Below are 24,258 nucleotides of genomic sequence, written 5' to 3'. Positions count from 1 at the left end.
AGCCAGGCATCACTGTAACACGCTGCCACCTTTGCCTTCCTCTATTGCTTGGTTCCTCTTGATTTATCAGTACCTCACAATCTGCTGGCTGTGTTCACAAGAAAAGGGGCAGAGATGTTTTCCCCCTGCTTTCCCAACCCTTCAGTGTGTGGCGCGTGAAACCTGTTCTGGGCATCAGGCCCTGCTATTGCTTTCCCAGAGCCATGAGTTTTGGGGCATGTCCAGCTGTAGTTGAACCGAATAGTCTGATCTATGGCTCAGCCATCTTTGCTTGTTTGCTGGAACTCACAAGGATTAAAAGTGCAAACCACCCTCCCAATGTCCCCCAGCACACCAGCTCCACTCAGACCTTTGCCTGCTGAGCTGTTGTGCATGTTCTGCCAAATAAATTAGAAGTCTCCACAGGATCAGGATCCCGACCTTTCCAGGATTCCTGATTATGTGGAAGCAGAAGCCTTGTCCAGGGACTTCATATCGAAAAGGAGCCAGCAAACATTGGGGGTTGAGGTGAGGCCTATGTCTGCTCTTCTACACGCTTGTAACTCTCCTGCCAGAAGAGGACTCTGTTGTTTTCCAGGTACCAAACGGGCCCTTTTTAAAAAGTGCCCAATTTCTCGCTGACATTCAGGTGTCTCTCCCCTGGCCCCAGCTGCCGTAAGAGGCCTGCCCGCATGCAGCAAGTTTCCAATCTTTAACCTGTGCCTTTGCTTTCTTTTGCGGTGTTTGCAGATGCCAACGCAGGAGATCGAGTTCAGACCAATAATGTAGCTTCAGCATCAGCCTCCAACTCCACCTGAACTGGTCACAAGCAGCAACCTGTACAGGAACAATCGCCAGTAATTTTGAGTCTTGCTCAGCAACGCTGGTCACATTTGGAAAGAAAATTTAAAAAGAGGAAAAAAACCCTGTTCATTATAGTGTTCGATTTTTTTTTTATTATTGTTGTTCTTATTTAACCTTGTAAAATAGAAATTCAAACCAGTTTCATTGTGTGCTCACTCTGCTGCGGGCCCTGTGGGGCAGGGGAAGAGGTGGGGTGGGAAGAGGGGAAGTGGAGCAACAGAACACACCAGTGTCTCTTCCCATGACAATCTTCTAATGTCAAACAATTGCTGTTGTGTACTTTCGAATCAGGAATCTTATCTCATGCCCTCCCACAACAGAAAGGAGAACCCTCATTCTGCTGAAGCTCCTTTTTTTAAGCCTTGTATTTTTAAGTGAAGTTTCAACTTTTGGTGTAGTGCACAACTTGAATTTGGTTGGGAGCTTAGCAGGAGTTGCTCACTGTGAATAACATACACAGGAGACCTTAACTATCTTTGAGTTGGGATGAGGAGGAAGGAAAATGTGAGGTCTAAAATACACTGAATTGCCAAAGCCAGGGGAGGGGAGGGGGGGGGGCGATTGCTGTATGAATAACGCTTAAGGGCAAATCTTGATCTTAAATTCCGTTCTAGCATTGGAGAATTCTGCAGATATGTATGTTACATATACACACACAGACTATCGGCTTGAATGAAAAATGCTCATTCACCTACCTTAAAGATCCCTGAACATTAAAGGTTCTGTAAAGCACAAAAGAGCCCATAGTCAGTCACTTGCATTCTTCAGCAGGTGGGGGGAGCAAGTGTACCCTCCCTCCAGGTGCAGAAAACAGGCAGGAAACCAGTGGAGGGGTACCTCTGCACCTCGCCCACCTTCTTTTTTAAACTCTAAACTGGCTTCTTTCTCAAAGAAGCAAACAGGAAAAAAATGCCGGGGTTTATAACGTGAATGGACGTAAACCTCCATTGCAATTAGAGCTTTCAAATCGACACATTTTTAGGTGATTCTAAAATCCAAATCTAGAATTTGTATTTAATTTCACTTTTTTTAAAAAGCTTCCTTCTTTCTAATCTTTATTTATTGATCTTCCACGGTTGCTGTTGTGATGCTTTCACAATGGTAGTATATTAATGAGTAGACAAATCAGTTTACTTGCTCTTGCTGACTTATAAAAAGCTAAGTGTGTGTGTATATATGCACATATACATATACATATATATATATATATTATAAATATATACATAGATACAGTGCTGCTTTTTATTTTTTAATCTATAATTGGTCTGACTGAAGCAGAAATGCCTGTTTCTAGTGTCTGTGTTCTGGGTTATTTTGTAGTGGCAAAAAGTCAAGTCTCTCTGTTTTTGAAGCGAAAGCAATACTTCTTGAAAGGCGTTAGGGAAGTTGCAGGAAGGAATGCCGTTGCTGCCGGAGCAACCGAGACAGGCTCTTTCCGTCTAGCTTTCTACTTGGATTGAGAGATGTGCTCACCTAGCCTTACACTCCTTCAAATGAATCTCAGTCATCTTGGTGCTTGTGAGAGTTTATTTCATTGTTGAATCTTTTGAAACATGATTTGCTGATTTGGCCCCGGGGGAAACTCAGCATTATGCAGATGCAGCCACTGGAAGGCAACAAGGCCTCCTCTCTCTTCTCACGTTTATGAAGCTGGGTCTGAGAGTCTAATCTGATTAAAGGGGCTTGTCAAGGAGGGAGCCGTTGGGCTGTCTCAAAAAAGGATGAACAGAAAGTTCAGATACATGGTTATTAAAATAGCTTCAGGGGGAATGGGTATGGAACCCATATTTGTTTAAACCCTCCAGTTTTCTATAAATGAGCCTATGGTGAATGAGAGGCCTGGAAGGGGATCTTGCTGTAGGAAAGGAGCCGATAGGTGTCTTCCATGTTGATTTATAGCCCTCGCGATCAGAGCTCCTGAGACACTTGAACAAGCAGGAGGATGACAGAGAGAAAACTCAGTTTGCAGTCAGGGGAGCAGGACAGTCTAGGCTCAGAAGACAGATGGTGTCTTAGGATTTGCATTACTTTCTGTTAGTTTGATGCTAGCAGGGAAGAAGAATGAAAAGCGTTAATTATTTTTTTAAAACAATTGTTTTGTGTGTGTGTATGTGTGTGTGTATGTGTAAACTGAGATCCTGGTGGTTTTATTTTCTCGAGGATCATGGCGGGACTGCAGACAAAATTTTATACAAATCTAGATCCAGGTGTTTCAATACCATTTTTGTAAATAAACAAGACAAAAAGCTCCTCACCAAATTCAAGTTTGTACATTAGTTGTTCTTAAAATTTTGAGTTGTATTGCTTTGTATGTAAATATGTGGACCCAGGAACTGCTGTTAATGAGCAAAACGTTACCATTCAGGGCAGTTAAATCTGTTTTAATAATCAGACAAAATGTAGACGAGCTTTTTAAAGCCATATAGTTTTAACTCTGTACAGTAGATAACCGGCCTGTATTATTGTAACAATAACTCTAGCGATGTATAGTATATCTATATAGTTTGGAGTGCCTTTGCTTCCATAATTTTTTTTATTTTATTTTATTCCTTTTTTTGTACCAGATGTCTCACACATGGAAATCTTTGTTTCCCTTCTTTGAGTTATTTCATGTCAGTAGTATAATTAAAAAGAAAATTCATTCAATTTATTTTTTATTTTTACTTCAAACCATGGCTTTGTTCGTAGGCGTTTAAAAGTTTCCCTCTCTTACCCACAATAGCAGTGACCGGTTTCATTTTACGTTTGCTATCTTGGCATCTAAGTGGCAAGTTTACATTTTGCTCGTCTTTTCCCAGTACGTTTGTCAGGAGTTACTTGTAGACAACAGCTTCTAGATAGGAGCTTTAGTTTAGTCTTTGTTTCCGTAGAGGCAAAATAGGGCTTTGCAAAGAAGCTGTCGTGGAATGGGGGTGGGGGCAGCAGGGGGGGTGGAAGAATTGGGGTCTCACTCACACATCCTTTCTGCTTTTTTTGGCCAGAGATTAATCTGTGGTATTGAGAGTCTGTAGTTGTAGATTATCACCTGCCCTCCCTCTCACCCTCGAGTTTTATTTTCTTATGAAAGTCATTTTGAAGTTGACCTTAATTTCTGTGCCCAGCACAAAGGCCTTGCTTTGAAAACTCTGCTCACTTGTGTGTTACCTTGTTAGTATTCCACGTGAGATGCTCTTCTTCGGTGGCAAAATGCTGAACTTTTTATCAAACCAAAGGTTGCTGTTTTGTTTTTTGGCTTTTTGTCTTTTTGTAATCATCTTGTGTTCATTCCAGTAAGGCAGAGGCTGCACTTTTTCTGGTGACACAAAGGTCAGTGATAGCATTTTGTTTCTGACACTCCACTCAGAAGTCTGTTTTGTGGCTTGTTTTTAAATGAAGTACCTTAATGGTCTCTTGATCTATCCTTTGTCTGCATTGCAACTGTGCATGTCCCTGAGATGGCATTAACAATATTCTGTGTCCCCAGCTGAAAGTCAATCAAGACACTCTCTTAATTTTGAAGTACCTTCCTTTAAACAAAGGGGTGTGTGGAATCAACAAAGATTACTCTGAAGTCATCTAACTGATACTTGAGCATATACTTCTTTTTATAAATAAGCCAAGTGATGGTGAATGTCCGTAATTAGTGTTAATTTGAAATGTTCCCAGATTAGTAATGCTTCTTAAGAAATGCTACCAATAAACTATTATCCATTATAAATCCCAGCCACTAGAGGTCAAAGCCAGTAATGAAAAGCACAGTTTAGTATGTAACCCAGAACCTACATTTGCCAGGTGTGTCCACATCAGAAAGCCTTTGAATCCCCAATATTTCTATAGAGGCTAATTTCTTGCTTCATTTGTGACAAGGCAATAAAAGCAAAACGAAAAGGCGTAATAAAGACTTGTACCTAAAGGGTTAGCTTGAGATACATATTTTCCTTCCTTGTGTTGTTTGTTCTTGTTTTTTTGGGGGAAAAAAACAATTTATATATATAAATGAACGTTTATATATATAAATAATATGCTTGCCTGTAAAATTTGCGTTTGTTACTATGTTGCTGATAGATCACTTGGGCTTGTGCACACAATTACCGTGATCACTTCCATCTTAAAAGCAGAAAATCTAAAATCTATATATAATGGACTGTGGGTTGTATACAAACTATTGCATACACGTACAAAGCTGTCTTGATTCAAAGAAGAAGCAAAACATGTATAACATTATTACTACTTGAATGCCTCTGTGACTGATTAATTTTTTCATTTTAAATATAAACTTTTTTGTGGAGAGTATGCTTAATGTTTTATTATTTTGCCTCCTCCCTTCTGCTCCTTTGTAAATACATTTTGTTCTGTGTGACTTGGTTCGGAAATAGTTAACTGGTACTGTAATTTGCATTAAATAAAAAGTAGGTTAGCCTGGACATGAAATTTAAAAATACAAAGTGTGTGGTCTTTATTTCAAAACTCTTGGAACTTTTCTGTATCCCACCTCCATTAAAAGTCTCTTCTTCTGCTCCTATTCACCCTTTTCCAGAACTGCTCCTCACCCCGCCCAACAAGGGGGCTTTGACTCTTTATATAATAAACACAGGGAGCTAGCATGTTTTCTTAAATGGTCTGTATTAATCTGTGATACTTTTGCAAGAGATAACAGCTTCTGTCTTCCACCAAACCATTTGATTTGATGGAAAGGAAGAGGAACCCTTTGACAGTTCTCATCCTCGATGACCCTCCTTTATCTGCAAGATGTGCTGAGACATATTATAATGCACTTCCTTTCTTTGAGCCCCTGAGTAAATCTGGTGATGGTGTGAAGAGTTTATAATAACCATGTCTTGTGGGGCTGTTCCTCCAACAAATCGGCACGTTGCTATCTCTGAGCTGGGTTTCAGTCCTGGATAATGTATGTATTCAATGTGATGTCTGTTTGCGCAAAAGAAAATTTCTTTTTCAAGCCGAATGACTGGTCAGATCTATTCTGTTACTATACTAAAAGGCTAGATGCAAGGTCATGTGACTACTGCTTCAATAAATTAAAAAAAATATATTGCAAAAAAGACTCCTCTTCATTTTTATTAATCATACACGCGACAGCCAGGTTGGGGCAGAGCAGAAGTTGTGGGAAGACGCTTGAAGTCATCCTGGGCACTTCTCGTTTTCAGTTCTTAGATAGCCAATAAGAAGAGTCCATCTTGGGGGAGGGAGGTGGCAGCCACCCCTACATTGCTTCTGATTTTCTCCCTATTGCTTCACCTCCCCACCCCTACTCCGCTTCTCTTTGCCCTTGGCTCTCCCACCACTGTTGCCTTCTCTGCCCATATCCTCCATCTGACTCACAGGCAGATTGGGAGAAGAGATGCCTTAGGAGGAGGTGCTACTCCTTTGTAGACCATCTAGGCCAAAAGGTGTGGACTCCTCCAAAGGACACTCCACCATTTCATCCCTCAATGCACAGCAGTCCGTGGTTCTAGAACAAGGCGATGGTCCTTGAAAAGAACAGAAAACCCAAGGTGGGGGAGGTTAAGGTGCCAGCCAGCCTACCTTCAGAAAGCCTTGAAGTTTCAGCAGTTGTCCCTGAGTGTGTCATGGCAGGCGATGCCTATTGTGAGCTTTCCACAAGCTCCCTTTTGCTGCGCCTTGCGCCCTGCTACCCTGAGCTGGCCATGCCTAGGACCTTTGACTAGTCTTACCTTCCTATGCCCTACCTTCAGGAAATGGCCCCTGTCCTATGAGCAACTGTCCCAGTGCCAACCCAGTCATTCCTTGGACCAAAGCTGGAAGATCACGGGGCAGCAATATGTTCCAGCCCTGACTTCTTTTACTCCGTCTCTTCTTGTGTGCCCTGTTCTTGTTCTGTCCTTCACAAGAACATCCCTTCTTCTGCAGATTCCTTACTTGCTTCTCTCTCTCTGGTTTCCTTTGCCCAAGTCTTTCCAAGGATGCTGGAGCTTGAAGAGGAGACAAAGAGAGGTTGTAGGGCTTCTCTGCAAGACCTTCCCTCTAGTCCCAGAGTTTTGGTAGTTGGGCGTGATTTACTCTGTGATGAGAAGATAGAAGACTTCCAAGCTCTCCTGTGTGCTGCTGTCTTTTCCCCACAGCTGCAAAAAAACCCAGCCCTAACCCTAAGCTTCAGGGTGGGAAATGTATGTTTTTTGAAGTATCTCTCTAATTGTTCTGCTTTTCTTGCAAAACTCTTATTTTTCTTGCTGCCAATTGGATCTCAAGATTTTACCGCTGCAGTCTATGAAAATATTTAAAAAATTATTCTGCTGTTGCTCTCGGTTTGTTTGATATGGTACACACAAAGATGTTTTAGAAAGAAAGGAGGGCACAGTGCAAAAAATGGGGGGGGGGGAAGACCTCAGAGGTGCATATTAGTCCAAGGTGCTTCAAGCCTTTTGGTGGTTCCTCGGGGGCAACTAGAAAAGCAATATATACAAACCATCAGCAATGAATAATGAGAATTGTAAAACTCATTGTAAAAATACACATCATTATGAAACAGTGTGCAAGAGTTTGCATAATGGGTCTTAAACATGAAAACACCTCATTAATGAAACTTCATCCGATTTCTCCTAAAGAATCCCTATATAGTCGTACCTCTACTTACATATCCCTCTGGATACAGAATCTTCGGGTTAAGCCAGCCACGGCAAACCCAGAAGTGTATATTTCCAGGTTTCTGCGCATGCGCAGAAGTGCACCTCTATGAAATTTTTGGGATGCGAACGGACCCCTGGAACAAATTAAGTTCATATCCAGAGGGTCCACTGTAATACTATAAACATCAGATTTATGGCCCAATTAGACACTATCGATTCACACAGAGACACACAAACTCGAACTTAATAAAAAATACTCAACTTACAACAGCTGAATTCTCTTGGAAACATATCTGTAACCCTGATCAAATAGTTCTCACAAAATCCAACCCAAGGGTAAGCTTCATATTAGCTATGTAATGACAACTAACCCTTTGCATTCTTTCCTGCAAGTAAGCTCCACTGACCACAGGAGGACTGAGCCAACATGCACAGAAATAGGCTACGTATCCATTCAAAGGACGACTGTTTTCCACACTGTTTCAGAATTTCTGACTTCACTGGAGTCCAGGACAAGCTTTCTTGCCCCTGGGTAAGCAACTAAAAAGTTATTTCACCAAATTTTTTGGAGGGGGGGTGGGCAGAGAGACATACAGAAGCATCACTCTGAAAATGGGCAAGAAAAAAATTCCCAGGCAAGTATCGGCAACCCCCAACAAAAGCCCAGCCCACCCCCAACTTTGCTGCAGGTACATCCACTCTGCTTGCTAACTGGCATCTCTCATATGCCTGATGGAAAAGCAAACAATTCAAGTGACGGCTACAAACAAAGGCCAAAGCTTCCCTGAAACCAACCTCCCCCCCCCAAAAAAAAGCCCCAGGGTGGGCCTTGTTGTGCATAGGTGGGACCATGATGCCTAATGAGCAGGACTGGGAAAGAACACAATTCTAAGCACACCTTATTTCTTTTCTGTTTCTTCACTGCCTGAGGGGTCTGTACCATCACCTTCAGGTGGCATTTCAGGCTCTGTTTGACTGTCTGGAATCTGTGGCTCATGGGGCTCCGGAGCTCCTTGTTCTTCAGCTGTTGCAGGAGGCAGATCTGCACTTGGGATCGCTAGCTGAGGAAGTTCAACACCAGTTGCCTGTTGGAGCTCAAAGAGCTGCCCCACGGTCGTCTCTGTAGTCCCATGAATGATCTGATGAGCTGCGTGAATGTGCTTTCTCTGGGACTGTCTCACTGTGCAGGAGAAAGTGGCAGATCCAAGGCAGGCCAACAATGAGAATGGTGAATCGGGCTCCCTAACCTCCCACATCATTCTCGGCAGGAGACCGAGGTGTAAGAGAAACTTCCTGACCAAGGGGCCAGCCTCTGCTCAGCAAAGTCAGCCAAAACAAAGGGAAACTCTGGCCAGCAAGAGCTGCTAACATCACCAGCAGAGACCTAGGTGGCTTACCAAGTCCACCCTTTGAGAGACTCCTGTGACACAGAAATAGAACTCTGCCAGACCTGGCTCCCACACTCATTTCAGAACAAGGATGGGAAAATGCACCCTGGATTAAATTTGAAGAATCAGAGGCCCCCAGGGGAGGGCCTTCTAAAGGAGGCAGAGAGCTATGCAAAGGAGATCTCAAAGGAATTAGAGCAAAATAATTAAAAATGGCAAAGGCAGAGGACACTCATGTACAGGAATTCCCCACTTCCTTCTAGGACGGTAGTGGAGGAAGGGAGCAGGCATCAAAGGCTCACACTGCAGCAGGAGCCTCTTCTTTTAAAAGGAAAAAAACACCATACCCAAAATTTATGGTAAGACACAAAGGTAAAGGTAAAGCCCCCTGGATGGTTAAGTCCAGTCAAAGGCGACTCTGGGGTTGCGGTGCTCATCTCGCTTTCAGGCTGAGGGAGCCAGTGTTTGTCCACAGACAGCTTTCCGGGTCATGTGCCAGCAGGACTAAACCGCTTCTGGCACAATGGGACACCATGACGGAAACCAGAGCGCACAGAAACACCGTTTACCTTCCTGCCACAGTGGTACCTATATATCTACTTGCACTGGCGTGCTTTCAAACTGCTAGGTTGGCAGCAGCTGAGACAGAGCAACGGGAACTCACTGTTGCGGGGATTTGAACTGCCAACCTTCTGATCAATAAGCCCAAGCGACTCAGTGGTTTAGACCACAGCACCACCCGCATCCCCTTTTAAGACATAAGTAATCTCGGGAGATAAACAAGCTGTTCACACTTCTACCTTTCTCCTTGATGGCCATTTTCCTCACTTCAGGGATCAGGAAACTATAAACCAGCTCGGCCACAATTTCTTCAGACTGAAGATGTGTTCGACTAAAGAGGAGATCATTTGTACAAAAGGTTATATTTTTGTCATTATCTTCATTTCCTCTCTCATCCCAATTCCTTCGCTCTTTTTTGTTTCATATCAGGAGGGTTGTTGTTTTTTTTTTTAAAAAAAGAGAAACAGTAATATTTGTGGACGTTCTGTCAGTGAGGACACTTCCTACATGATGGGAAGGGGGCGTGAGACCATATCTGGCAGGAGCGGGGTGATACCTGACTTCCACACCATGATCAGGATGGGTGCTACTCCAGGGGAAGGGGAGGACCTGCATTTGCTCTCTATCTTTCAGGAAACAGGAGCAGTGCAGGATCCAGGGCAAACGGAGGAAGGAGAGGCATCTCGCTGGTGTGGAAAATATATCATAAAATATAGACGAGCTACATGCCCGAGTTGGAACAACTCTGTACAAAGGAATATACACAGACTTTTAAAGTTTGCAATATGGTACAAAAACCACAGGTCGGCACAGAGAACTGGTGTTCACATCACACTCACAGTGAAATACTTTTTGAATCTAGCTTCTTCCTAGGTTAGATGGCCATTTCAAATCTTTTTGTTTTTAGCATCTGCTAGGCTTTAAGGGTCACAGCATCTCACACAGATAGCTGAATTAGTCTGTTGCAACAACATCAGGAGAGTGTCTTGTGGCACCTCAAAGAACACAGATTTACTGTGACATACACTTTTATGAAGTGCACTTTATTGGCCAAAGGGGCTCTAGTCCACAAACCTTTATGTCACAATAAAATCCACCCACTGAGCAATCTGCAGGGAACCAAAATATTACACTTTGCGTGTATCCGGCAGGATACGAGCCTGCACAAAAATGGTTAAGACTTTAAGGTGCCACAAGACTTTATATTGCGATCTATGCTGCTGTTCCCTTGAGAATATACCGTGCTTCCATTTCATAAGCGATGTCGTTGATTTCCACAGCCACTCGTTGAATCTCTTCTCTGGCTTGTTCGTCAGCCGTCGTCTCCATGCTGTCCAGGATGACATCTTCCAGGTAGGAGTCAACTGTACTCTGGTGCACCTTAACAACCTGGAAATAGCCCCAAGCAGAATTCCCTTCTTAGCACCATCTCCTATGATGAGGGAGCACAAATCATTTATAGGTCGGCTGCTTCCACCTTTGTATCCCATTTTACAGCGTGTTCAAATGATGTTTCCAAATTGTAGACTTCCGGTATTTTCTGCATTTCATGCCCCCTATCTGGCAACCCCCTAAAAAAAGATTTGTAGTGACTTTTAAATCCTACAATGCAATTGTATCAGGTGCCTGTCCAAAGGCTATGAAGGCTTTTCACATCTTGTACCTTTAAATGAAACACATTCACTTTGCTGGCTGCACCTGTTTTATTGATTCTGGCTGATGGATTAGTGTGTAATTTCCCATTAAATAGCCTTTTTCTGAACTGCCTCATTTCAGCTTATTTCTTGAAGGGATAGGGGAGAGATTCTTTAGCTACCGATCTCTTCCCCTTTTTAGTTGGTGCCGCACCCCAAAGAATTTGACATGTGTCAATTAACGGGCTGTTCAATGATAAATTTCTCAAAAATCTGTCAGCCCCAGGATCAACTGGAAGCAACAAGAAGAGCTGACTGGCAAGCAATATACTTTTAAGTTGCCAATAACCTCTGCTGAATGGAGCTTACTTCTGAGTAGGCATTTCAGAAGCTCTTGGCCGGCGGGGGGAGGGGGGAGGCATTTATAGTTAAAATAGCACTAGATTAAATGCTGTGTAGAATCACAGTTTTAATCGCAATTCCAATTTATTGTGGAAAAGCATCGCCTCTCCAGCCCTAAAGGGCTCTATTGTGGAAGGGACTGATGTGATTCCAACTCTTGTTTTCCTATAGCCAGTCCAATACATTTGCTACCTGAGGCCAAGATGGTGGTGGTTCTTCATTTCCAACACACAAGCTCCCTTCGATATACACAATGGGATCGGCTCCTCCTCTGCACGTGAGGTGGCCTTCGGAGAGGCTGCATGGCTTACTCAGTTCTGTCCTCCAAGAGAGGAAGATGTTGGGGGGGGGGAGGCTCAGGAGGAGTGAGCTGGGGGCTTCCGCTGCTGCCCCCCTCCCAGAGCATCTGCCACCTGAAGACTTGGCCTCACTTGGCCTAATGATCATTGCCAGCCAACCCAAGCTGGGAGGAAGGGTGAGATATAAGAATAAATAACACGAAGCTCGCTTTTGCGTTTGTGTGACTAAGTTATCTATCTGCAGATTTAGTTTAGCACAGATACGGTACATTCAGCCAAAGGATCAGCTGTCAGGTACGCAGAATGGTCAGACTTTACTCCAAAGTATGGAATGTGTACTCTGTGACAGAATCTAGACATTATTATTATTATGATCATTTATTGAATTTATATACCACCCTATACACGGAGGTCTTAGGGCGGTTCACAGAAAAGATCACAATACAGCCATACCTCATGTTACGTTTGCTTCAGGTTGAGCATTTTCAGGTTGTGTCCCGTGGTGACCTAGAAGTACCCGAATGGGTTACTTCCGGGTTTCACCGCTCGCACATGCGCAGAAGCCGCAAACTGCGACCCATGCATGCGCAAACGTGGGTTGCGTTCCTTTCAGGGTTGCGAACGGGCCTCCGGAACAGATCCCGTTCGCAACCAGAGGTACCACTGTATATGAAATAAAAACAATAACACCCTCCCCCTCAAAAAAAGAGCCACTTTTTAAAATCAGGTCAACCAAAGGCCTGGTTAAAAAGGAACGTTTTTGCCTGGCGCTTAAAGGAGTATAATGACGGCGCCAGGTGAACTTCCCTGGGGAGAGCATTCCACAGACAGGGAGCCACTGCAGAAAAGGCCCCGTTCTCGTGTTGCCACCCTCTGGGCTCTCGAGGAGGAGGCACAAGAAGAAGGGCCTCAGAAAGTGATCTCAGGGTACATGTCGAATACTGGGATGAAACACGATGATAAAAAGTATGATATCTATGCTCCCTTGACTGTGAGAGCCCTGCATATCCCCACAGCAGTCTAGCTCCCTCTTACAGAAACAGTCCTCTACAAATAATTCCCACAGGGATAGCACACTTGACTCAGTTTACTGTGCAGGTATCAGGACAAACCTAACCCCCCAAGACTGGGACAGGCCCCTCTGAGCCCTGTGGCTGCAGTCCCCCCACATACCTGTCTAAAGATCTCATCTTCCTCACGCCTGCGCCGCTCCTCCACTTGCCGGCGGCCGCTCTCCTCGGCTTCCCGAATTCGGCGTTGCCTCTCGGCAAGCATCGCAAAAGCGTGGATCCTCCTTTCGTCCTGGAGCCGAATCAGCTCTTTGGAGAGGAAGTCTAGCATGTTGGAAAGGGCTCTTCCTTCCACCCGAGCCAAGTGCTTTTCCATGAGAGACATCTAAATTCAACAAGGAAGAATTATTCCCCGTTATATAAAACCAGTTGCTTTTTCCACAGGAAATGAGCTCCAGGCCTGAGCATCAGAACCCAGCCTTGAACAGATTATGCATGCTATTTTCAGAGACGTGAAAGTAATCTGGAACCGTGTTCTGCTGCTGCACTGAGATAGGCAACGTGGTGCCCTCCAGGTGTTGCAGAGCTACAATTCCCACACTAGTTGGTGGTTTGGAGCTGATGGGAGTTGGGACCCAGGAATGGGGGGAGCAAACAGCTGGAGAACCCCCAAAGGAAGAAGGGGTCCATTTCACATGTACTCCTGGCAAGCCAGGTGTCCCCCATCTTATATTTGTGCAGCTGGTTATTTCTGCCTAAGTGCAGAACCTAGACATTTATCCCTAGTGGAATTCATTTTGTTAGCTTGAGCCCAGTTTTCCAACCTGTTAAGGTCATTTTGGAACCCGGTTCTGCCTTATACAGCATCAGCTACCCCTCCCAGTTTGGTGTCAACCCCTCAATTCCTTCATCCAAGTTGTTTAGAAAGATGTTGAACAACAATGGGCCCAGGAGAGAGCCCTGCAGCGAACCACTTGTCACCTTTTCCCAGGATGATGAGGAACCTTTAATGAGCACTCTTTGGGTTTGGTCAGGCAACTAGCTGCAAAGCCACCTAACAGCTCCCTCCTCAGTCGGCGCGAGTTGCCTGAAGTAATGACGCCAACGACTGGCTAACCCAGCCATCTTGTTCCTCTGTGTAACACTAGCATACAAAACTCCTAGTAAGCCCCGTCTTGAACAAAGCACTCACTATGAGATTCTATTCCTCCCTTGGCTGACCAAATGCCATCCTCCATCATAAGCTTCTGTTGCTCACATTGTTGTGGGAGACAGAAGACTTTAAACAAGATACTGGTCAACGGCCCAACCTTGTGTTCATGCAGATCCCGTTGCCTCTGCAGGGCCAAGGTCACTTGCTTCTCCGCCTTCTTCAGCAGCTGCCCATCCTCCTGAAGCGCATGAGTGGTGCGCAACTCGCGGATCAGTTCCAGTCGCTTTTCCTTCCCTTCAAACATCTGCCAGGAAGTCAGAGGGAAGGAAGGAAGGAAGATGCAGCAGCTTTGCTGAATCTTCTCTTCCACCAAACTTTATTGTTGTCATCTCATGTTTTAAAATATAAATTACCCTAGTTTTTACATGGTTTTATAAACAAGCAGAACAAGTAAAATACAAATAAAACATAAATATAGCCGCCTCCTCCCTCCTAAGAGAATAATCTCTCCAGGTAGAGAAACAACCTATGTTAAAGAACCAGGCTATGCTTGACAAGACAGGGACACAAATCTGGATTTATGGGGAGTGTTCTGTTTCCCTTTCAGAGTCACAATGTCTTTAAAGAAAGGAAACAATATATCGGGAAAGGAATCACACTTGCTTTTCATGTATTTGACAAGTTAATTTTTGCAGAACCATTAATTTCCACACTTTGATTATGCACTCCAGAGAAGCAAGGGGGGGGGGGGGGACCTGATCTTGACTGTGAGAAATAAACCCGGAAAGGAGACCCTGGTGCGCAGACAAGGGGTGACCAGGTCTTACACTAGGCCAAAGCACATTGCTGGTCTTTCTCAATACAGCCATGTGAAATATCCCCAGAAGGCAAGCAGGAGGAGAGCCCTTGCCTTCAGCTCCTGCTTGCAGGCTTCTCAGAGGCATTGGCTGGCCACTGGAAGAACAAGGTGCTGGACTAGGTGGGTCATCAGCCTGATCCAGCCAGGCTCCTCTTCTATTTATAATGAATTTCTCCCTAGTAACTGACTCAAGTGTGTCCTGAATAGATATGTGAGGTCAAGGGATTCATTTTCTCTAAAGCCCAGTGTCAGAGCTGGCTCCGGGTCCCAGCTCACCAAGGACCAATGCTAGCCGATAGTATAGTATCAAAGTCTTTATTGAAGAATAGTTTGCATTTCAAAGCCTCAGCGTCCCAGCTCTACGTCTGAACTCTAGACCGGCGAAGCTCCATCTGAGTCTTCCCCCCCTGCGCACCAGCTTAACACTCTAATCTTACTCCACCTCTTCCTTCTCTCTCTCTTCCTCTGGGTCCTACTACCCCCCGGTGTCTCCTCCCTCCTGGACTCTTCTGATGCAGACGTTGACCCCTCTGACTCTTCCCCCTCTCTTCGGCGGGCTTTAGGACCTGGCTCCCTACCCGGGCTGCCCACCTTGCCGCCTTCCTGTACATTTGAACTTGGCGCGCGCGCGCAGCCTTCCACCTTCCTCTCGACCGTTTCCTCGCTCTCCGATGGAGGCGTGGCCACTCCTGCCTCATGTCCTCCCGCTGGCAGCGCGCCACCTGATCCCGATGCTTGGGACTCCTCCCCCCTACTGCCCTCTGGGGGGGACGCTGGTCCGGATTTCCAGCTGCTACTCTCTGAGTCCCCTCTGGCCCCTTCTTCCTGAGGTGCCCCCCTGGGCACTCCCCTTGCCCTGACTATGGGGGCCCCTTTCTGTGAATCTTCCGAGTCACTGGAGAGACTCAGAGACCTTGGACTGCTGTCTTCGCTTACATTTCCTTCAGACTCTTCCCCCTCGCTCTCCATTTCCTCCCTCTCCTGTGACTCTGCTCCTGAACCCCTGACATCCATCCCCCCCTCGAAGCCCCCCGTTCCCCCCTCCCCCTCCTCCGGCGGGGGTGCTGGGTGCTCCGTCGTTGTGGGGGTGAATGGCGGATACAGTTCGTCCCCCGTGGCGTGCATCCATCCGGATAAGTCCGGCTCGTCCTCCTTGTCTTTGTCGACCTCGATCTCCTCTGCTTCCATCTCCGTGCCGCCATGCTCGAACCCAACGTCCTCCCCCAGCCCGTCCATGTCCATCTCACCCTCGGTGTCCTCTGGGTCCGTTGCCCGCCAAGGACCCCTCAGCCACCTCCTGCTCCACCGCTCCTCTCCTCGATCGTCCCACCAAAACGAGCGGTCTGAGGCAAACCCCGAGGGCGAGCCCTCCGGGGAACGTGTTTCCGTTGCTGGTTCCTCGTCCGAGGTGAACCCCTGGAAGGTGCTGGTTGAAAGCGTGGGTGTGAAAAGCCAGTCGTCGAAATACTCGGCTGGCATGGGCCTGTGTGGGAACAAGGCATGAAACTCCTCCTTGAGAAGAGGCTCGTTCAGTGCATAGTCCGGCACCCAACGGTTGGCGCTGGCCGGGGTACCTTCACTGGCGAGAAAGTATTCTACTCCCTCTTCCCCCCATCTCGAGTCTAAAATCTCTGTGACCTGGTTGATGAGTTCCCTTCCTGGCGACTCCCTCCTTGGGGGGGTCTCCCCATTTGGGTCTGGTGCCATGTCCTGCGCCTGAAATCGGTGAGGTGCTTTGTAGGGCGTGAGCACCGACCTATGGAATACTGGGTGCATTCTGGATCCCTCCGGAAGTGTCAACCGGAAAGCCACCGGATTGATCCGTGCTTCAACTTGGTAAGGTCCTATCTGCTTATGTCCGAGTTTCTTCTTAGCTAGTGATCTGGCCGGCACTGCGTGTGCCGCTAACCACACCCAGTCTCCCACCTTTATGTCCTCCCCAACCCTTCTGTGCTTGTCAGCCTGCAGTTTGTATGCGTGCTTTGCAAGCTCTAACTGCCTCCTAAGCTGTTCGTGAACCTCCTGCAATTCTGCCGCCAAGACTTCCGCTGCTTGTGGCTCTCCCTCCCCCAGTCTCCCTAATCCCGGGAAGGTTCTGGGATGCCTCCCGTTGTTGGCGAAGAACGGTGTCACCCCCGTGGACACGTGCTTCGTGTTGTTGTAGGCGAACTCAGCGAGCGGCAGGTAGTCCACCCATGTTGCCGGCTGCTGATTTGCATAGCATCTCAGGTACTGCTGCATGATGGCGTTGACGCGCTCCGCTTGGCCGTTGGTCTGCGGGTGTCTCGCCGACGCTAGGTTGATCTTGACGTTCAGGAAACCCATCAGCTTCTGCCAGAAGTTCAAAATGAACTGGCGCCCCCTGTCGGACAAGATAGACCGTGGCAGACCATGCACCCTGAAGACGTGGTCTATGAACAGTTTGGCGGTCTGTTCTGCCGTGGCCACCTTCGCGCATGGAATGAAGTGGGCCATTTTAGTGAACATGTCCACCACCACTAGCACTGCCGTTTTACCCCTTGAGCTGGGTAAATCCGTGACAAAGTCCAGGGCCACCCTCTCCCACGGTTCGCTCGGGGTCTGCAGCGGTTCGAGCAGTCCCGCCGGAGGTTTGTGCACTGACTTGGCCCTTTGGCAGGTGTCGCACCTCGAGACGTACTCCGCGACTTCCCCCCGCATCTTGGGCCACCAAAAATCTCTGGCAACTAGTTCTGCCGTCTTCTCCTTGCCAAAGTGCCCGGCGGTGGGTGCGTCGTGCAACTGCTGCAGTACTTTCGCCCGGAGGTCGTCTCCCGGTACATAGAGTGCTCCTCTGCGGATGAGCAATCCGTCTCGTACTTGGAACTCGTCGTCCTTCACCGTGCCCTTGTGCACCTCCTCCATCTTGGCTTGTGCGAAGGGGTCCTCTTGCAGTGCTCGACGGACCGCCTCCAAGTCCACGGTTGCTGAAGCGCACGCCCACGCTTTCGGAGCGAAAATGTGCTTGGCCGCTGCTGGTGCCGCCTCTTCGAGGTATTGCGGCTTTCTGGACAGTGCATCCGCCATGATGTTGTTGTCGCCTGGGATGTATTCTATCCTGAAGTCGAAATCCGCAAAAAATTCCGCCCATCTGATGTGCCGCTGGTTCAGGAACCTTGCCGTGCGCCAGTACTCCAGGTTCTTATGATCCGTGCGAACCTGCACTGTGTGTTTGGCCCCGACGAGGAAGTGCCGCCACGCCTTGAATGCTGCATGAATGGCTAGCAACTCCCTGTCCCAGATGGTGTAGTTCTGCTCCGACTTGCTGAGCTTCCTAGAGTAGAAGGCACACGGTCTCCAGTCCCCATGCGGGTCCTTCTGCAACAGTACGGCGCCCACGGCTCTGTCTGAGGCGTCTGTTTCAACCCTCATCGGTTTGCTGGGATTCACATGCAGTAGCTGCCCTTCGGATGAGAAGAGACGCTTAAGGTTCTGAAAGGACTGTTCCGCTTGCTCCGTCCAGATGAACTTCTTCTTCTTGGAGCTGAGCGTGTCGGTAATGGCCGCCGTCTGCATCGCAAACCCCTTGATGAACTTGCGGTAAAAGTTGGCGAACCCCACAAACCGCTGGACCTCCTTCCGATTGCGCGGGCTCTTCCAGTCCAACACTGCGCGCACCTTGGCGCTGTCCATGGCAAGCCCCTTGTCCGACAGCTTGTAGCCCAGGAAATCCACCTCCTTCCTGTCGAACTGGCACTTCTCCAGCTTGGCATACAGCCGATGCTCCTGCAGTCTCTGCAGAACTTCCTTGACGTCACCTTCGTGGGTCTCCTCAGATTCTGAGAATATCAGGATGTCGTCCAAGAAGCAGACGCATGTCTTGTAGAGGAGACCCGCCAGGACGTGATGCATGAAGGCTTGAAAACAGTGGGCGCCATTTTGTAAACCGAAGGGCATAACTCTGTATTCATATGTGCCCAGGGGCGTGAACATGGCAGTCTTCCACTCGTCTCCTTCCCGTATGCGAATCAGGTTGTACGCCCCTCGCAGATCCAATTTTGTAAAAACGCGTCCTTTCCTCACCGTTGCCAGCAGGTCATCTATTTTGGGCATGGGAAAGGCCGTGGGCTTGGTCTTGGCATTTAAGAGCCTGAAATCAACTACAAGCCTCTTTTGGGGCGTGTCCCTTTTCTTCACAAAGAATACAGGACTGCCCCCCGCTGCCTTCGACTCCCGGATGAAACCGCGCTTCAAGTTGAGGTCTATGAACTCCTTGAGCTCCTGCAGCTCGTCTTCAGACATGGAATACAGTTTCCCGGCTGGCAGCGTCGCTCCTGGCAGGAGGTCAATCTTGCAGTCATAGGGCCTGTGGGGAGGCAGCTTGTCCGCTTCCTTCTCGCAGAAAACCTCCAAAAACGCTGCGTACTTGCGCGGCACTGCTTGCAGCGTGCCTAATTGTAGCTGCGGGTCGTCCCCTCCTTCTTCCGGGCTAGGAAGGATGCAATGTTCCGCGCAATAGGAGGAGCCGAAGGTCAGTTGGCGCTGGTACCACGCCAATGCTGGGCTGTGCCTGTGCAGCCAACTCATGCCCAAGACTACAGGCGTGTCCGACAGGTGTGTGACATTGAAGCTGATGACTTCTTGGTGATTTCCAATCCGCATCACCATTGGTTGCGTTTGTTGCACCACCTGCCCCCCTAACAAGTCTCTGCCATCCACCGTGACAACGTTCAGTGGCAGCGTGGCTGGCAGCAGTGGTATATTGTGCTGCTGAATGAATTCCAGTCCTATAAAGTCAGCGTTACTTCCGGAGTCAATGGTGATCGGCACCTCCAGAGTGCGTCCATTGGGCAGTTGGAGAGACGCTGTAAGCTGCACCACTGGTTTGGGTGGGAGGGGGTCTGTGGGTTGCAAAAGTGCTGGGGATTGCTTCATTGACTTGTCTGGCTGGACCCCAGTGCTTCTTCCTCCAGCCAGACTCTGCCGTTTCCCTGCAGTGGTTCTCCCTGGTAAGCTGTGTTTGATACTGTTGCAGAGGCTGCAGTGTGCTTGTGGAGCCTCTGGGGACACTCTTTCGCCATGTGTTGAGCACTGTCGCAGATGTAGCACTTCCTGTTCCCTCTAGGAGGCTTCGTTTTGGCTGCTCCCGGTGTTAGGGCTCTGTTAGCTGACTGAGCCCTGGCACTTCCGATCTCCATCGGCTCTTCTCCCCCTCCCTGCGAGGGTGTGGAGTGCGCACGCGCTGCTTCTCTGGGAAAGAAGGGAGGTGCTCTGGCTGGTGCCCTTCCCCAACGCCCTTCTTCCCTGTTCCAAGGACGTTCCTCCAGATGCACCCCGATTTCCAGAGCCCTCTGGACTACTTGCTGGGTGCTCCTTGGTCTCTCCCCCCTTCCAATCTCCGCTTTTACATCTGCATTCAACCCCTCCCAAAAGAGGTCTCTGACTGGCGCAGAATCTTTTTCCCACCCCAGGGCATGAACTAGTCCGAAAAAGCGTGCATGGTACTGCCTCACGCTGGCTTTACCTTGTTTAAGTCCATGTATGTCCCTCCTGGCAATATCGACGTCTACCTTTGATAAAAAACATGAGTCCATTGCTTTAATAAAAGCCTTTGCATCTTGGAGCGCTGGATCATTGTCCCTCCATAGATTCCTCAGCCACGTTTTGGCTTCCCCATGCAAATGGGACAAGATAAACCCCACTTTCTCTCTCTCATCTCTAAAGTCTTTGTCAAGTAGATCCAGCGCAAACAGCAGGTCTGCTCTGAAGTTGGGGTACTGCTGCAAACTCCCGTCGAAATGCGATACGAGGCTGCCTCCCCTTCTCCCCAAGCCAATGCCTTCTGCCTTGGATCCCGTTTGCCCCTGTTTAGAAAGCACGTCCAACCTGACCTGGAGATCCCGGCAGGCGTTAACCATTTCCTCCTCTCTCTTCCTGGATGCAAGTGCCTCTGTGCTGAGTTGTGTCACCGCGTCTTGCAGGGCTTTTATTTGCTCTTCCGTAGTCATCTTGCCTGAGTGTTGTGAGCTCTGGAAGCACCCCTCTTCTTCCCTCGCTGCGTCGACTCACGTGGCGAGGTTCCTGGTGCCAAAACTTTTCAGTGTGGGAGATGGAGCTTACTGTCAGAGCTGGCTCCGGGTCCCAGCTCACCAAGGACCAACGCTAGCCGATAGTATAGTATCAAAGTCTTTATTGAAGAATAGTTTGCATTTCAAAGCCTCAGCGTCCCAGCTCTACGTCTGAACTCTAGACCGGCGAAGCTCCATCTGAGTCTTCCCCCCCTGCGCACCAGCTTAACACTCTAATCTTACTCCACCTCTTCCTTCTCTCTCTCTTCCTCTGGGTCCTACTACCCCCCGGTGTCTCCTCCCTCCTGGACTCTTCTGATGCAGACGTTGACCCCTCTGACTCTTCCCCCTCTCTTCGGCGGGCTTTAGGACCTGGCTCCCTACCCGGGCTGCCCACCTTGCCGCCTTCCTGTACATTTGAACTTGGCGCGCGCACGCGTTTAACTTTCCTGATGACCGTTTCCTCGCTCCCTGACGAGGGTTTGGTCCCTCCTGCCTCACGTTCTCCCGCTGCCCGCGCGCCACCTGATCCCGATGCTTGGGACTCCTCCCCCCTACTGCCCTCTGGGGGGGACGCTGGTCCGGATTTCCAGCTGCTACTCTCTGAGTCCCCTCTGGCCCCTTCTTCCTGAGGTGCCCCCCTGGGCACTCCCCTTGCCCTGAGTATGGGGGCCCCTTTCTGTGAATCTTCCGAGTCACTGGAGAGACTCAGAGACCTTGGACTGCTGTCTTCGCTTACATTTCCTTCAGACTCTTCCCCCTCGCTCTCCATTTCCTCCCTCTCCTGTGACTCTGCTCCTGAACCCCTGACACCCAGCAAGGCAGCTGAATAACTTAAAAACCCACTTGAATCTAGCCCAAAGAAGGTACATCTTGGGGGAAGAAATATCATCATTCCAAAACAAAATAAAGGAGGCTGGTTGAGCTGTCTTCTTATTTCTCCTCCTCCCTGGACTGCAGGCTTACTTAAAGGTAAAGGGTAAAGGGACCCCTGACCATTAGGTCTAGTCGCAGACGACTCTGGAGTTGTGGCGCTCATCTCGCTTTATTGGCCAAGGGAGCCGGCCTACAGCTTCTGGGTCATGTGGCCAGCAGGACTAAGCCGCTTCTGGCGAACCAGAGCAGCGCACGGAAACGCCGTTTACCTTCCTGCCAGAGCGGTACCTATTTATCTACTTGCACTTTGACGTGCTTTTGAACTGCTAGGTGGGCAGGAGCAGGGACCAAGCAATGGGAGTTCACCCCATCACGGGGATTCAAACCGCCGACCTTCTGATTGGCAAGTCCTAGGCTCTGTGGTTTAATCCACAGCACCATCCGCGTCCCTACTTACATATTTATTAAAGATCCACCCAAACTCTGTTCCAAGTGCAGCCACCCATTCCACACACCCCAATTTCTCCTTTCTCCCAAGATTCTTGTGCTGGCCTATCAGCACCTTTCTCTCATTATTTTGTTTTTAATCTGCCACTAGATGCTTAAGAAAAGAAAAGAAAAACCAAGAGAATACCATGTTCTGGATAGCTCTGCCTCGGATTAAGCTCTGGAGTGTAATCACAGCTAGTTCCCTCTCTTCTTCAATCTGCAAAAGACAAGAAGAGTTTGCCACTGCCAACTGCTTCGTTGCAGGAAGACACTCAGGAAAGGACAGCACTGAATGAGCTGTAGAATATTACCTAGATTTCTGAGAATGTGGCTCACATTTATTGACTTTAATCCCTGTATACCCAGCCTAGTCGGTTTACAGATATGGGGCGGGGGGGGGGGGGCAGAAGGGAAGCCTAGCAATGGAAAGATTGGGGCCTTCAGATTTTTAAAGCACAAATCTACTCTAAGGATGCTTAGGATGCTTAGAGGATCAGGAGATCAGGAAGACTCTAGCATATCCTTCAAGTGTCTCAACTTTCCTGGGAGATCCTGGACTTACAGAAGCCATCCCAGCTTCTGATTTGATCCCAGAATGTCCCATTTTCCCACTCCAGTGCTGCTGCCCAGCTCAGGGAGGACGGTGAGCAAGCCCTTGCAGTGGCCTCCACTCTTGTGGAAGTCACTTTCTCTCATTCTTTCCCGGACCACCATCACCTTCTCAGGTTGTGCCCTTGCCTGCCTTTGAGCTACTGCTCGATTCTGAGCTCTCCAACCCTCTATTGTGCCTTGGAACTTGACCTTCTGCCTGGTTCGATTCCGCCCTCGTCTCTGACCCTTGTCTGCCTGTCATTATTTCTACCTGTTGCCTTTCTGATCTTCATCCCCCCACACCAAAACGGCAGCCCGCCTTGGAGATAGGCGTCAGAAATATTCCACCTACCAGTGAAGGCACTTCCAGTGTTGGAGTGGGAGGACGAGCGGGGATCTTTGATATCTTCTCAAGGAAACGAAGTGGTTTCCGCGGCTCCTTAACCTTTTTCTTTCTGTCTTGCAGTATCTGGAAAAGAAGTTAGTAGCATCGGAGGAACTAGGCCTAAGTGACCTGAAGAGCATCTCTTCACTATTATTCTTTTCTTAATTCACCCAAAAAACTGTTGCAGTAGTACAAAACATTTATAGCACCTGGTCCATGTTTTACATTGGCACTATTCATTTCACATATTTTCCCAATCTGCCAGAAAGTAATGGGATAATGAGGGGAGGCTGGGAAGGAGAAGAGAATGAAGAAGGATGGTATGAAGGTAAAAGGGTCAACAGAAGTTGAATAGCAGCCTGCAACCTCTAAAAACAGATGGCACGGTTTCTCCGCAGCACAGGCACGCCAGGTTCCACCCAGCATTGTGGGGGCCCAGTGTGTGTGTGTGTGTGTGTGTGTGTGCGATGTCATGCACCTGCATGATGTCACACGCCGCTGCCGCAGTGGGAGGGCAGATGGAACGCCCTGTCGCAGCACACAACACATTTGGTCGCCCGGCCAGGCACTCACAGTAAAAAGCACTCACGCTGCCTTTGTGGGATGTCTCATCACTGAAGCTGTCAAATACAATTCCTGTTGCCTAGAGTGGACACACACGGGAATGTTGCTCCAGACTGGAAGGACTTCCTGCCATACCTGCTCTGGAGCCTCCTCCCCCTGGGCGTGACCCTAGCAGACCCTACAAAAGGTGACACAGTGACACAGCCATCTTCCTCTTTTCGCCTTTTTCCATTTTCTCCTTTCGGACACACATGGCTCATCCTTCCACATGGCTCATCCTTACAAGCCTAGCTCAGACTTCTTTTCTCTATAAATGTAACTGTAACTACAAGATAAAGCCTGCCTTCAGGATACTACTATGAATTGAATGTAAGTAAACTTCCTACCATTACTTTTAAAGAAGAATGCCATGCTGTTATTATTTTTAAGAGGGAAATAATGGGGAAATTTACCAGGAACAATCCAGTCTGGACAAGCCAGACTGGATTGCTTAACTTAAATGATTCTCACGAATCCATCAACTAGCTTCCTGAAATGTACAAGGAAATGTGCTCTGCTCCTTGCTCACTAGCTTGAGTGAGGAGGGATAATATT

At 48.1% G+C, this 24,258-nt stretch overlaps 2 protein-coding genes across 4 annotated transcripts in view; one reads left to right on the top strand and one right to left on the bottom strand.

Annotated features, from left to right (window-relative positions):
* The window catches only part of GSK3B (glycogen synthase kinase 3 beta), a 59,867-nt gene extending 53,985 nt beyond the window's left edge, over window positions 1-5,882 (top strand). For all 3 annotated transcript variants that reach the window (XM_083420326.1, XM_083420327.1, XM_083420328.1), the window contains one exon: window positions 730-5,882. In XM_083420326.1, coding sequence (XP_083276452.1) covers window positions 730-797 — 68 coding nt within the window. In that variant the 3' untranslated portion in view covers window positions 798-5,882. The remainder of the gene's footprint in view (window positions 1-729) is intronic.
* CFAP91 (cilia and flagella associated protein 91) overlaps window positions 4,794-24,258 on the bottom strand; it is a 31,333-nt gene continuing 11,868 nt past the window's right edge. The window contains exons 11-18 of the mRNA XM_083419818.1: window positions 23,068-23,184; window positions 22,270-22,341; window positions 14,032-14,178; window positions 12,885-13,106; window positions 10,617-10,765; window positions 9,616-9,707; window positions 8,326-8,607; window positions 4,794-7,244 (exon numbers count right to left, since the gene is read on the bottom strand). Of these exons, the coding sequence (XP_083275944.1) occupies window positions 8,327-8,607; window positions 9,616-9,707; window positions 10,617-10,765; window positions 12,885-13,106; window positions 14,032-14,178; window positions 22,270-22,341; window positions 23,068-23,184 (1,080 nt within the window). The 3' untranslated portion in view covers window positions 4,794-7,244; window position 8,326. The remainder of the gene's footprint in view (window positions 7,245-8,325; window positions 8,608-9,615; window positions 9,708-10,616; window positions 10,766-12,884; window positions 13,107-14,031; window positions 14,179-22,269; window positions 22,342-23,067; window positions 23,185-24,258) is intronic.

Source organism: Podarcis tiliguerta (assembly GCF_965153285.1).
Source record: "Podarcis tiliguerta genome assembly, chromosome: 17".
NCBI classification, from domain to species: Eukaryota; Metazoa; Chordata; class Lepidosauria; order Squamata; family Lacertidae; genus Podarcis; species Podarcis tiliguerta.
The sequence above is the reverse complement of the archived record's forward strand: the minus strand, read 5'-3'. Positions and strand labels throughout refer to the sequence as shown.